The 11,969-nt window shown below is 40.2% G+C and overlaps 2 protein-coding genes across 6 annotated transcripts; one reads left to right on the forward strand and one right to left on the reverse strand.

Annotated features, from left to right (window-relative positions):
• Positions 1-160: 160 nt before the first annotated feature.
• zswim2 (zinc finger, SWIM-type containing 2) lies at positions 161-4,548 on the reverse strand. Of its 4 annotated transcripts, none has more exons than XM_067501942.1 (8): positions 3,493-4,548; positions 2,828-2,984; positions 2,654-2,730; positions 2,212-2,252; positions 1,645-1,879; positions 1,048-1,299; positions 654-738; positions 161-391 (listed from the first exon to the last, which is right to left on the reverse strand). In XM_067501942.1, exons 2-8 carry the CDS (start codon positions 2,975-2,977, stop codon positions 293-295), a joined length of 939 nt encoding a protein of 312 aa, XP_067358043.1. In that variant the 5' UTR covers positions 2,978-2,984; positions 3,493-4,548; the 3' UTR covers positions 161-292. The 4 variants fall into 4 exon arrangements, 3 of the variants coding, with proteins under 3 accessions (XP_067358043.1, XP_067358042.1, XP_067358041.1); XR_010914218.1 differs by having other exon boundaries at positions 351-391; positions 828-1,299; XM_067501941.1 differs by having other exon boundaries at positions 279-738; positions 3,750-4,548.
• Positions 4,549-4,572: 24 nt separating this feature from the next.
• On the forward strand, positions 4,573-11,303 carry calcrlb (calcitonin receptor-like b). 2 transcript variants are annotated; one of them, XM_067501938.1, is made up of 13 exons: positions 4,573-4,789; positions 6,712-6,787; positions 7,282-7,423; positions 7,567-7,677; positions 7,802-7,914; positions 7,994-8,085; positions 8,627-8,765; positions 8,866-9,019; positions 9,103-9,163; positions 9,267-9,333; positions 9,478-9,696; positions 9,932-9,973; positions 10,376-11,303. In XM_067501938.1, exons 2-13 carry the CDS (start codon positions 6,719-6,721, stop codon positions 10,580-10,582), a joined length of 1,416 nt encoding a protein of 471 aa, XP_067358039.1. In that variant the 5' UTR covers positions 4,573-4,789; positions 6,712-6,718; the 3' UTR covers positions 10,583-11,303. The 2 variants fall into 2 exon arrangements, with proteins under 2 accessions (XP_067358039.1, XP_067358038.1); XM_067501937.1 differs by having other exon boundaries at positions 4,580-4,789; positions 7,564-7,677.
• The last annotated feature ends 666 nt before the right edge of the window (positions 11,304-11,969 follow it).

Here is an 11,969-nt window from a genome sequence, read left to right on the forward strand (position 1 = left end):
CAATGGAAAGTCCTACCTTGTGGTGACAAGGCAAAATTCGGATCTGCTGTCCCAGGCAAAAATTCTGCAAACAGATCCGACACTGTTGCCCATCATCCAACAGCTGAGATCCTGATCTAACCCTGACAGTGGGCAGACACCTCAACACATTTTCAGGTAGAGGGTCTTCAGCTACAGGGTTGATGCTGGAGAGCCACATGGGAAAAGGAGAGTAGAAAAAATATTTCAGACAAAGTAAATAACAGTTGCTTGCAATATTGCTTGCGTTTGAACGGCAACAGGGATTCTGCCACTATTTAACAACTTGCCCGGCGTCTCCTAGGTGAGAGGTCACACCCTTTGGTTCACCAGGCAGGTCCTCGTCCAAAAGATGCCACTTTTCTCTCCTTTCCTGTTTGAGATTTAGTCAGTAATTATTATCTTCACTGAACGTATCGCTTACAGTATCTGTTCGTTAAAAAAACCACTCACAAGCAGAAGCATCGACAGTTCTCATTAAGGAATTTGCAGTGCATTTCTGCACAAACTATTGGAAATGTTTTTGCTATTTTAGTCGTTATACTTTCAATCAAAGGCACACATGAAATGCTTGTAGCCTCGGGTTGAAGATTAGCTGGTAAAGTATTATTGACAGCTGAATCAATATAGCTTACAGTTCGTAGTGCAAACCGATGCTGTGGGTGGCAGCTTTTCTGTGAGCAATCCGCACACAGGTAGAAGTAACTGCAGACTGTGCACCTGAAAAAAAAAAAAAAAAAATGCAAGTTCAAATCCACCGGCATTAGGTACAACTGTACAGCATGTATCTAGTTTGTTCTAGTCTTTACACATGGTCAATCGATTCCAGTCGCTGAGAGCCTCTGTCCGGATTGTTTTCCCAACTATACCCGCCAAACCCACTGCTGATCACCTGGATCGTGTGTGTTTAGTCAATCAAAAGCTGAAAGCTGTGTGATAGACAGGGATGGTTGGGAAAAAAAAAAAAAAAGATAGGCTAGGAACTACTGGTCCATGATTTTACAGAACACAGATTTGACATAAGCTTACTTAAAACATTTGCCAATGACAGGACAAACTTGACAGCTTTGACAGACAACTCCCAGGTGTCTGTCTGGCTTTTCTCTTTCAGCGGCGGTGAAGAGCTTTGCTGCATTTTTCACTTGCACTTGGAGCAACTTCAAAGAGCTGAAGTTCTCCCTGCAGAGAGGGCACTTTACAATGCTTTCACTGTCGGAGAGCTTCTGATAGTCTGCCCACACCTTCATGCAAGATATGTGGACATTATTACCGCAACCAAACCTGGGGGGAGACAAAGGCACCGTGTGAGTCTACAGGAAATGAGTCTACGAAATGAACATGCTCTACATATCTGTGTAGATTTCTTTGTGTATGAATCAATTGCCCTCTTCTGTGAACTTGTTTTATTATAGCTGAAAATCTGTGCTGGCGTTTCCACCAAACATCCTGTATGTCAAGAGCTGGATGTGCAGTAGTGTGACACACAATGCCATACGGGGTCATGTTCTGGGCAGCAGTTCAGCAGAAGTTGACTAGAACATCCTACATCATCCTAAAATATGACTGTTATGACTGAAATAACAGTTTGAAACCCCAACCCTAGCCTGAGAAGGGCCACATACACACCTGCAGTAGGACACAGGCATTTTTTTCTCCAGCAGCTCCTCTTGACAGATAGGACACACATCCTGGGCTTGGATGATTCTCCGGCAGACACTTCCATCCTTCTGGCTCGTCACCGTCTGGCTCGAGGTCCCAGAAGCAGATGAGACATCATTTTCCGTCTTGTGGGCTTTGGCTTGGTGCAAACCATTGAGCAACTCCAAGATCTGTCTCTCAACAAGTCCATGCTGAAATGAATCTATGGCAGAGTTATTTGTAACGTTACGTGCCAAAAGGAGGACATGTGCAAGGACAGGTCAGTTCTTTTTAAACTGCCTACAAAGTTTCCACAGTAAATGTTTTGGCAGTTATACAATCTGTAACTCTGCATCATGATGTTCACACATAACTGGTTTTGGAATCGTAAATCATCCTTCCACTAAGATTCAGTTTACTTTTTACAAGAATTAAAACGTAAAACTTGGTCCAAAACAAACAGGACAAAGTCTTCGTTTATGTTTTAACAATTTTAAAATGTAGGCAATCGGTATAAAAAAAACAAAAACAAATCAATATTTTAAAACAACTTACATTCATGTTCTTTGGGGAGTCTGAATATACGAAGTAAAACCCTGTAGCAATTAAAAGTTTAATTAATTGTCAATGACATAAAAACTGGCATTTGCAATCATATTATGTTAAATACATTTTAGCTGCGTTAAGTAAAAAAGAAAAATTGTTAAAAATTTGTCAATATCTGATAAACAAATAAAAAATAAAAAAGACACGTGAAACAACACTAACAAGTCAACTGTATTATTCTACAGTTACATACTCTGTACTGGGAGCACAAAGTACTGAGACTAGATTGGGTCCCTACAAGTGTTTTTGATTTCCATAACAAGTTCAGGTTGTAATGCTCGTTGGCCGCAGCCACACAAGTTATGTTTTCTAATAATGTTTTAAAGTCTTCACTCAAATATCATTGGCTAAGGTCTCCTGTTGTGTTCATCTGCAGGTGTGTTACTAATACCAGCAGATGTGTTTGCATGGCTCCTGCTCCTTGGTGAAGACGGGGCAAGTGCAGGTATGTGGGTCACCCAAGTACACCTGAAGCACATAAACAAGAAAAGTTGCTGGAATAAGGGCAGCAAACATTGTTGCTGCAATTTGAGCAGCACGCTTTCCAATTCACACGGTGTTTTACCTTTAAGTTTCGGATCTCTCCGTCCTCTCTGAGCAGAAACCCTGTCGGACCATAGGATTTAAGGAGAAATATGGTTGTGCTGAGGGCTTGGTCCTGATGGACACTCACTGCAATGCTGGCCGTGTTCCTCCAGGCAGTTTTCTTGAACATCCTGTCACTGCAGAATAAAGACTTCAGTCAATTATCTACGTTGCAATAATGAAATTAAGGGTGTGCATGATACAAAACCTGCAGGAGGTTAAAGCCTCAATTACACTTGGATCAATGCAGTGGAACAGTGAATTTCTGATTTTTTTTTTTTTTTGTGCAGTTTAATACCATCTGCTTGGCCCTTATATTTTCTGTAGAATGGGCTCACGTGGATCACAGATCTCAACATCTCATCGCTAGTCTGAGATTGCATGAAGCGAGACTAACCACTTTACCTGGTCTCAAGTAATTTACCAACGGTTAAAAGTGCATGGAAACACGGCACTTTTACGAACCTTTTGGCGTGACGCTAATAAATAACCAGTGTAAAGATGGAACAAAAAGTTACACCTCGCATTCAGCTGTGTGGCTAAACGCAAGTTAGCGTTAACTAACGTTTGCTAACGATACTAATTCTTCTTGACAACAAAAGTATGACAAACAGATTATAGCCAAACCCGTGAATATTACTGTACCTCGAAATGTTCGGAAACGTCTTTATATTTAACCTTTTTATTTTAACTCAGCCGAATATCCCCAAAAAAAGAAAAAAAAAAAGAAAAGAAAGAGTCGACGTTAAGTCTTGAATCGCTAAGGCTGCTAGCTCAAAGTTGATAAGGCTAACAGTCCACACCTGCTCGCTGCTTCCGGTTTATTCCAACAACCAAACCAGTCTGTTGGACTCAGAGTTGTGTCATGAAACATATCATTTTTTTCAGAATAATAAACTAACCTCCTGACGTGCACACATCTCGCGAACAAGTATTTTTTTATTTCAATGAAACCCTAAACACGGGCAACGCTGCCGCAGGGGCTCCACACGGTTGGCAAGGACGCTGTAGCCATAGTAACCGTGGGGTTGCCGTGAAGGTTTTCACCCGGCAGAGGGCGACGTTGCTAAGGAATACAAACCACCGTACTGATTGGTCGGTTTGTACGGCGACTACAGTGACGTAAAAATGTTACTTTTATTTTCTTTTGCGGCCATATCAGTCTTCTGGTGCCTGGGACTCATCATGTTGATCTAATAAGGTTTTATTCTATTTTATTGTTTTTTTTTTGTTTGTTTGTTTGTTTTTTTTACTGCATTCTGTTAAATATTCCTCATTTTCAGTAATTCATGGCCATGGCAGCGCCAATAAAAATGGCAAAGAAACACGAATAAGACCTATACAGGCACACTCATAATATTTTAAAGTCAGTAATGTTTTTTTTTTTGTTTGTGGACCTTGAAGATCAACTTTCATGTCTTGACTGTTTGTTCTACAGGCATAATCTGATCATTGTCCAAAGATACTATATATACATATGTACAAAGATACTATATATATATTTTTTTTTTTACGGGGGGTTAATACACCATCTACACGTTGAAAGTTACAACATAATTCTGCACATAGAATGAAAAAAGTGAAGATGTCCTGCTTCATGCCAGCTCACTCACAAATAACTTAAGATCCTAAACAGTTGGGAAAGTTGCATTACACGTAATAAAGATGATTAAATCGAATGGTTAAGAGTCATGCTTTGTTAGTCCATTAGGGGTGTCCTTTTATCTGCCTCTGCTAAAAAGGAAGCCTGTGATGTCATCCACAGCCCCATTCAGTTTTTATCAAGAAAGCTCAGTGTTGCTTCTGACTCTGGGGCATACACACACCCTGAAGGACTACTCTTCAAGAAACTTTAAAACTACATTGATTTGGTATAACGGCATACTCCCAGACTAAGGGATTACTCTTTAAGAAGCGGCGTCAGTTTTCTGCTTCTGCAAAGGTGAGTGTTTTGAATGGTTACACTTTTTCCGCATGTAGACTGCCATCAGTGTTCGGACATTGTGTTTACAGCACTGTTAACGAGTCAAATTAGCATTTTTGAGCCTCGTCGTAGAAATCCAGTACTTATTGTATAGCCGTATATTGTACGGCAATACACACATGCACATAGCCACATGTTATGGTTTTGATCATTTTTCTCAGAACAGTTGTCTTTCTAACAATGGATAACTCACACAGAAAAGCATTGGAATAATTGATGGGCCACACAATAAGGGAATGACTTCACAAAAAGTTAATTTGTGTTTTTGTAGGCCATTACAGAGCTATATTGTTTGTCTTTGGGTGTTTTCAAGAAGATATCAATCTTCGAAAGTGAGAAAGTGATCGTGAATAAGCCGTCAAGGGAGTTGTATGTGGTCACACTTGCTGTTGTTCTGTGATATAAATTATAAACATAATTTTATTTCAAAGGAAATGTCCAAAAGATAATTTTTTCAGAATAATTAAAACTCCAAGGTTCAGAAACACTGCAAATGCACGTCAAATCCCCCTGTTTGTGGTCTGATCTCTGCAGCATGATGCTATAACTTAAACTGGCAGTACTCTGTACTGTAGTGATGTGGAGATAGAGATACAGGGAAACCATATGTTCGTGGAACTAGCGTTGGTACACTGCGGGTACATTCATAAACCCATGGACCATGTATCAGTTTACGCTGCAAAACTTTTTGGAAAATTCCACAATATTTTCAAATGGCATTTTTATGAGCAGCAGCTGGATCCTTCTGTTATTCTTTTCACAAAGTATGTGGCTTTGTTCCAAAGTCCTCCTTTGGATGGATGCATCTCTCTGCTTTCAGGGAGTGTAACTCCTTATCTACAGAACCCAAATTAAATCATAACCACACACATTGTTTATTACTATTACTGTTGTCATAACTTCCACCACATCCCACATTCACTGACTCACTACACTGACAACAATAATCTAAACAGACAAAATTGATTTATTTTTTTTATTTGTTGCAAACGCGAGGCACTGAGTTGCTTCGCTTTTGCAAATTAATTTAAATTTCCATATCTCCATCTTTAAGCTTCATCTATGTTCCCCTCCAGGATTCATGTCAGGTTTAAAAGTGGAAGGCTCTTGCCTGCTCTCAGTGTATTTGCAATTTTGACATTTTGTGGCCAAACACGCCGTTTGTTAATCTTGCTCAACATGCATAATAAGCATGCAGGAAGGAAGCGGTGGGGAAGAGAGGAAGCAAGAGGGCAAATCTGCAACCCCCAAAAAACATTGGTTTGGAAAAATACTCTTAAAGAACTGTTTGTTTTCTTTTAAATAGTTTCATACGTTTCAAACTAAAGTATCTGTTTCAGTTATGTGATCGGTTGTAATATTATTATCAAGTCGAACAAAAATGCACCAGATAGATCAAAAACCACAAGGCAGTTTTGATATCTAATCATATAGATGAAATGATAAGTACAAATAAATATTTGCTACATAAATCTAACGGTGCATGTGGAAAAAAATAATCAACAACTGTGTTAAATACATAAAAAAAAAAATCCTTATGTACAACAATTGCAGTCTAACTGCGTCTATCTCGATGGTGAGTGTTGGATCAGTGTTGGCAGCTGCTGCAATTCAGGAAGCTTTTTTTTTTTTTAAATAAACCTCATGGGGGGGAAACTATTTGGGATAATGCTAAAATATTTACCTGTTCCTCCGTATCACTTAAAAATAACCTCCAGGGAAACACAAATAAGACAGAGAACATAAAGCGATAACGGCACTGCTGCACTTGTGTGTAGGGTTTACAGTATGTACTTCCTTGGTCTGGGAACTGGATGTTCTTCTTTGCTTGGCATCAAAACTTTATCAGCTACTAACCACAAACTGTTACCTTTCCTCAGAAACCCTATGGAGATCAGAGCACAGATGGACGTGAACTTCAGCTTGTTCCTCTTCGTCCTATGTGCCCTCAACAAGGTAAAAAAGTGGTTGCACCTGTAGCTTTGCAGTTGATGGTCTGAACATACTGTGTGTCGTCCTGAAAGGTTTGCAGCTTTGCAAATTATTTTTAGATCACTAGTTTGTGAGTTATCTTAGTAATTAAGAGATTCTAAAATCCCCCCCCCCTCCCAAAAAAAAGCATGACATTCAAATTGTTGCTGCTACATGTTATCAGTTGTTTAGGACATTTGCATATGTCCAGATGTGGCCAACAAAGAAATAATCATTTTTATTAAATAATTTTATTTTAATATGTGCATGATCTACCGAGTTTTGCTGTGAGGCGATAAAAGTGCAGCACTACATCACAGCAAAACTAGAAGATTTATTTTTGTGGCTGCAAAATTGGTGACTTGCCCTGTTGCAATAAATGCTAAGTTCTAGTTTGTTATTACTGACAGTCGTGGGCTAATTCTTGTGTCTGTCTTTGTATCTGTCTGTGTTTGCATTCCTTATTTCAATAACCTCAGCTGCTGCTGGTGGCAAGTAGTAACCAGGAGCATGCAAATCATCAGGGTGACCATCAGTCCACACAGAACCACATCGCCACAGCCCAGTACGAATGCTTCCAGAGGATTGTTAAACAATCACATCGCACACCAAAAACATTAGGTGATGAGCGAAAGAACGTGCTTTTTGCTAAATTGAAAAAAAAAAAAAAAGCTTTTCTTACTGTACTTGTACAACTACTTATGTCATTAACACCATCTTGTTTCTGACACATCACTGTGTGTTTTCTTTTTTGTTCATAGCAGGGCCAGTGTGCAACATGACGTGGGATGGATGGTTGTGCTGGGATGAAACTGAAGCAGGCCTCACAGCAGAGCAGAGCTGTCCAGATTATTTTAAAGATTTTGACGTTAGTGGTGAGTTTTGTCAACTCCGTTCATCTTTTCGAACCTTACCAACCCTATTATAAATACTGTAGTAAACACAATATTCTCCTCCAATTTGCTCTCTTCTTTCTTCTAATGCAAAATGTGTTCACAGCGTTGGCATCTAAAGTCTGCACAGAGACAGGGGATTGGGGTCACCACCCGCAGAGCAACAGGACATGGACGAACTTCACAAACTGCCAAGCCAACACCACACACCACGGCAAGGTGAGATTAAAGCAGCTTTTTTTGTCTACGGGGCAGCAATGACAAAGGAGAAGGTGCATTTAATTGTGTCCTGTTGCAGGCGGCGATGACTCACTTCTATTTGGTTATGATTGGACATGGACTGTCGCTGGTGTCCCTGCTCATATCGTTGGGAATATTCTTCCATTTTAAGTAAGTTGTGGGGGGGGAGTGTGGGTTCCATTCCTAAATGCTCTAAAAAAAAAAAAAGTTGTCTATTTGATATGAAAAGTGTCTGGATAGAAAAGCTATTTAATTTAATTTAATATTTGGAGGAACAAGCTATTTATGTAATGTTACTTTCTCAAGAAACACAATAAGGACTCGTGGGTTGCCAGGTTGTGAAAATCAACATCTCTTGTACACATTAGCTAAAGTTAGAAATTGTTCTTTACACATGACTTTTTAATAAACACAAAAACACAAAAAAAACGTATTTTTTATTTAGACTAATTTCATTAGAAAGTGAAACAAATCTATATATTTTCCTGTTACTTGACGTTTATTACAACTTCGCAACAGCAGATTCAATTGGGGAATTGAATTAAAGTCTAGTTATGTTGTGAATTGGGTTTTTTTATGCCCCGACATTTCGGAGGTGGCGGTTGAATTTCCCGCCAAATCCACGTCTCACCAGCCTGGATCTCCATCATTTTGTGTTTAACGTGTCTCCCCCTGCTCCACTTTCCCTCAGGAGCCTGAGCTGCCAGAGGATAACGCTCCACAAGAATCTCTTTGTCTCATTCGTGCTGAACTCAGTTATCACTGTCATCTGGCTTACGACAGTGGTAAAGGAACAGGCGCACGTGAATCACGATTCTGTCAGCGTGACTGTGAGTTGTTTTTTGGGTTTTTTTTTTGCAACTTTGTTTGGCATTTTCATTTTCAATAAAGACAAAATGTGTGGGCTCATATTACATATTTCTCTTCTAGGCAAGCTGTAAGATGGTCATGTTTATCCATCTGTACCTGATGAGCTGTAACTACTTCTGGATGCTTTGCGAGGGAATCTACCTCCACACTCTGATTGTTGTGGCAGTCTTTGCAGAAAAACAACATCTCATGTGGTATTACCTGCTCGGATGGGGTGAGCCGGGGTTGACATTTGGTTTCTGGTCACTCCTCTGTCTTCCACGCAAGTTGTTTAAAATGTGCCAATTTGACTTGCAGGTTTTCCACTCATGCCAGCAATAATACATTCAGTAGCACGACACTGCTACTACAATGACAAGTGAGTAGTCTTTGCTCATCGCTTCCACATGTGACCATTTCTGAGTCAAATTGTTCCATATGTCGCCACCGCAAATGCAATGATCTAATCTATGCTTTCACAGATGCTGGGTCAGCTCAGATACCTCTTTGCTGTACATTATCCACGGCCCCATCTGTGCTGCATTGCTGGTAAGCGCTGACGTTTTGCATGAAGAAAAACATACGCACGTTTAAATATTTAATCAAGTAACGCAGATATAATGATTTGGCAAAACCAAAACTAGTCGACCTTTTTCTGGGGCTTTACACAACCTCCCGTCTCACCTCATCCAGGTGAACCTTTTCTTCCTATTGAACATTGTGCGGGTTCTCATTACAAAGCTGAGAGTGACACACCAGGCCGAGTTCAGCCTTTACATGAGAGCCGTGAGAGCCACCCTCATCCTCATCCCTCTGCTTGGTATCCAGTTTATCCTGCTCTCTTACAAGCCCCAGGACCACTGGGTGTTGGAGATCTATCTGTACATCATGGACATCCTCATGCACTATCAGGTTGGACATATTTTAATGCACTTACAGTTCACGTGATTTGCGCTAAGCAGTAATTCAAAAGATCCAAGAAACAGAACAGATTTTACTATTATTCAATGCTAGGAAGTCAGAGTGCATGTGATCTGTGTGGCGAAGTTATACACAGTTTCACAATAAAAGCATGAACCGTTTGAGCTGGAGATTTCCTGTCTTGCATATTTTCTCTAGAACTTCTTTTTGTTTTTTCCACATGCAGGGTCTCTTGGTTGCTACAATATTTTGCTTCTTCAATGGGGAGGTGAGTAGTAGCATGATTCAACATGTTCTCACTGACGGATTTTAAAGTTTCATCTTTAGTTTTGGCCAGACAGGGTCTGACTTCACGTGGGTTTTACTGTAATAATAATAGAGGTGTAGATATAGCACTAAATTAGATCGCTGATAGACACAGGGCTGCAGCAAGGATTTGGGATGTATGCCCCCCCCCCCACCACCACCATCCGTAAAAAAGGATGAGATGCAGATGATCTGACCTCCTCGTTCTCAACTGGGGTCATAGCTTTAAATATAAATATGTATAAACCCAAAAATATTTTTTACTGTATCCCTCTTATTAAGACACTTTTGCTTGGATCATTTTTCACAAAGATAAGAAAAGAGGCCAGTCTTCTTACATCCTCCTTGTGTCCCCCTTGGCCAGGTTCAGAGCGTTCTGCGGAGACACTGGAATCAGCAGCGGATACAGTTTGCCGGTACTTTTGCCAACAACGACTTCTTCCGATCGGCGTCGTACGTGGCGTCGTCGCTCACGGAGGTTCACCGCTGCTACAGCATCGAAAGCCACACGGAGCACATGAACGGCAAGAGCTACGCAGACATCTTCAGATCAGACAGCCCCTTCGTGTGAAGGCAAACTCAACGAAGATTGATGCCAAGTTTTTTTTTTTGTTTGTTTGTTTGTTTGGTTTTTTTTTTTTTTTTTTTGAAATATTTTGGTCACAAATACTCCCTAAATGCAAAGCTGTTGAGACCAAAGGTCCCGTGGATGTTGAAATGGGCTGATGCCTGACGCGCGGAAAGAACCGTTGAATCACCAAGGAGTTAATGCTCTTTTTAAATCGTGCGGAATAAACTTGAAGACCCCGCCCCGCCCCCGCCCACCCACGCTGAAGAAGCCTTTCTGTTGAGAAACCTGCAAAGAGGGAAGGTTACTTTTTCAGCCAGAAAAAAATCCCTTTGGTCAATGCAGACATTAGTGGGCAAAGGTCTAAGGGCACATGTGTTTGGAGATTGGACACTGGAGGAAGCTATAATCCTGTGTATAAGGAGCTAAAGGTAAAGGAATAACGTACCATAATATATGTGGGGGTTTTTTATAGCAGTGCTTAGTATTACAATATACAAAACTGGACTTTTAAAATGTAAAAACTAAGTACAAATATAAACGTAAGAAACTAATAGCTAACTTGCTCTGGCCATTTCTGCTTTAGCCACTTTTGAATTAAAGTCTAGAAATGCAGTATATGCAGGGGGGGAAAAGATCCCTGGTGAGAGTTTTCACGTTTCTTTTCACAATACACGATATATTTTTTGTCAGAAACATAACCTAAGCTTACATTACCTGGCTTGGCAATCGCATCACTGGTTCCTGCTTCAAGGTTAAACCCTATTCCAAAATGCTGGAGAGATGGTTGTGCAGCGAAACACGGAGTGAGAGGTGGATGTGGTTGTACATATATTTGAATGTGTATAAATATGACATATATATTAAAACACACAAACACATTGTGTAGTCGACTGTTGGTAAACGTACTGTCCACAAGTATCAAGTATAAAGAGTAAAAAAAAATGATGTTACACGTCTTTCGGTGCATCCCTGAAACATTTGGTGTCCCGTAAACAAAGTCAGCTGGAACTGATTTACCAATTTGACCTGTAATACTGCTTAATATGAACATTATTACAAGCACAGGCCGCGAGGGGAGAGCTGCTGGTGTCAGCCTTCAGTCAATGTCTACTGCCGTTCCAATATTAATTTACTATGACATCACACACCTTACAAATCAGAAACGATGCTTGTAGAAAATGCATTCATTATCCTGATGGCTACCACACTCAGTATCACAGGTGTTGCTATTAAAGGACCCTAATAATGTACCTGGATGTGCTTAAGGGGATGCACGGTTACATATTTACTGTATTGTACACTGGACATAGTTATACTGTACTGTACTGCATGTGTTACTTTGTCTTCGGCAGTTTGTGTAAATGTGCTTACTTCCTTTCTTGCAGAC

The sequence above is a fragment of the Channa argus genome, chromosome 4 (assembly GCF_033026475.1).
Source record: "Channa argus isolate prfri chromosome 4, Channa argus male v1.0, whole genome shotgun sequence".
In the NCBI taxonomy this organism is placed as follows: domain Eukaryota; kingdom Metazoa; phylum Chordata; class Actinopteri; order Anabantiformes; family Channidae; genus Channa; species Channa argus.

Excerpts from the sequence above, each read along its gene's own strand:
- zswim2 (XM_067501941.1), bottom strand. The coding sequence starts at position 2,977 with ATGTTCAAGAAAACTGCCTGGAGGAACACGGCCAGCATTGCAGTGAGT. Across the intron at positions 2,731-2,827 it reads GAGAGATCCGAAACTTAAAG|GTGTACTTGGGTGACCCACA; the intron begins GTAAAACACCGT and ends TATGTGCTTCAG. Across the intron at positions 739-1,047 it reads GTCATTGGCAAATGTTTTAA|GTGCACAGTCTGCAGTTACT; the intron begins GTAAGCTTATGT and ends TTTTTTTTTCAG.
- calcrlb (XM_067501937.1), top strand. The coding sequence starts at position 6,719 with ATGGAGATCAGAGCACAGATGGACGTGAACTTCAGCTTGTTCCTCTTC. Across the intron at positions 6,788-7,281 it reads TCCTATGTGCCCTCAACAAG|CTGCTGCTGGTGGCAAGTAG; the intron begins GTAAAAAAGTGG and ends CAATAACCTCAG. Across the intron at positions 9,020-9,102 it reads GTATTACCTGCTCGGATGGG|GTTTTCCACTCATGCCAGCA; the intron begins GTGAGCCGGGGT and ends TTTGACTTGCAG.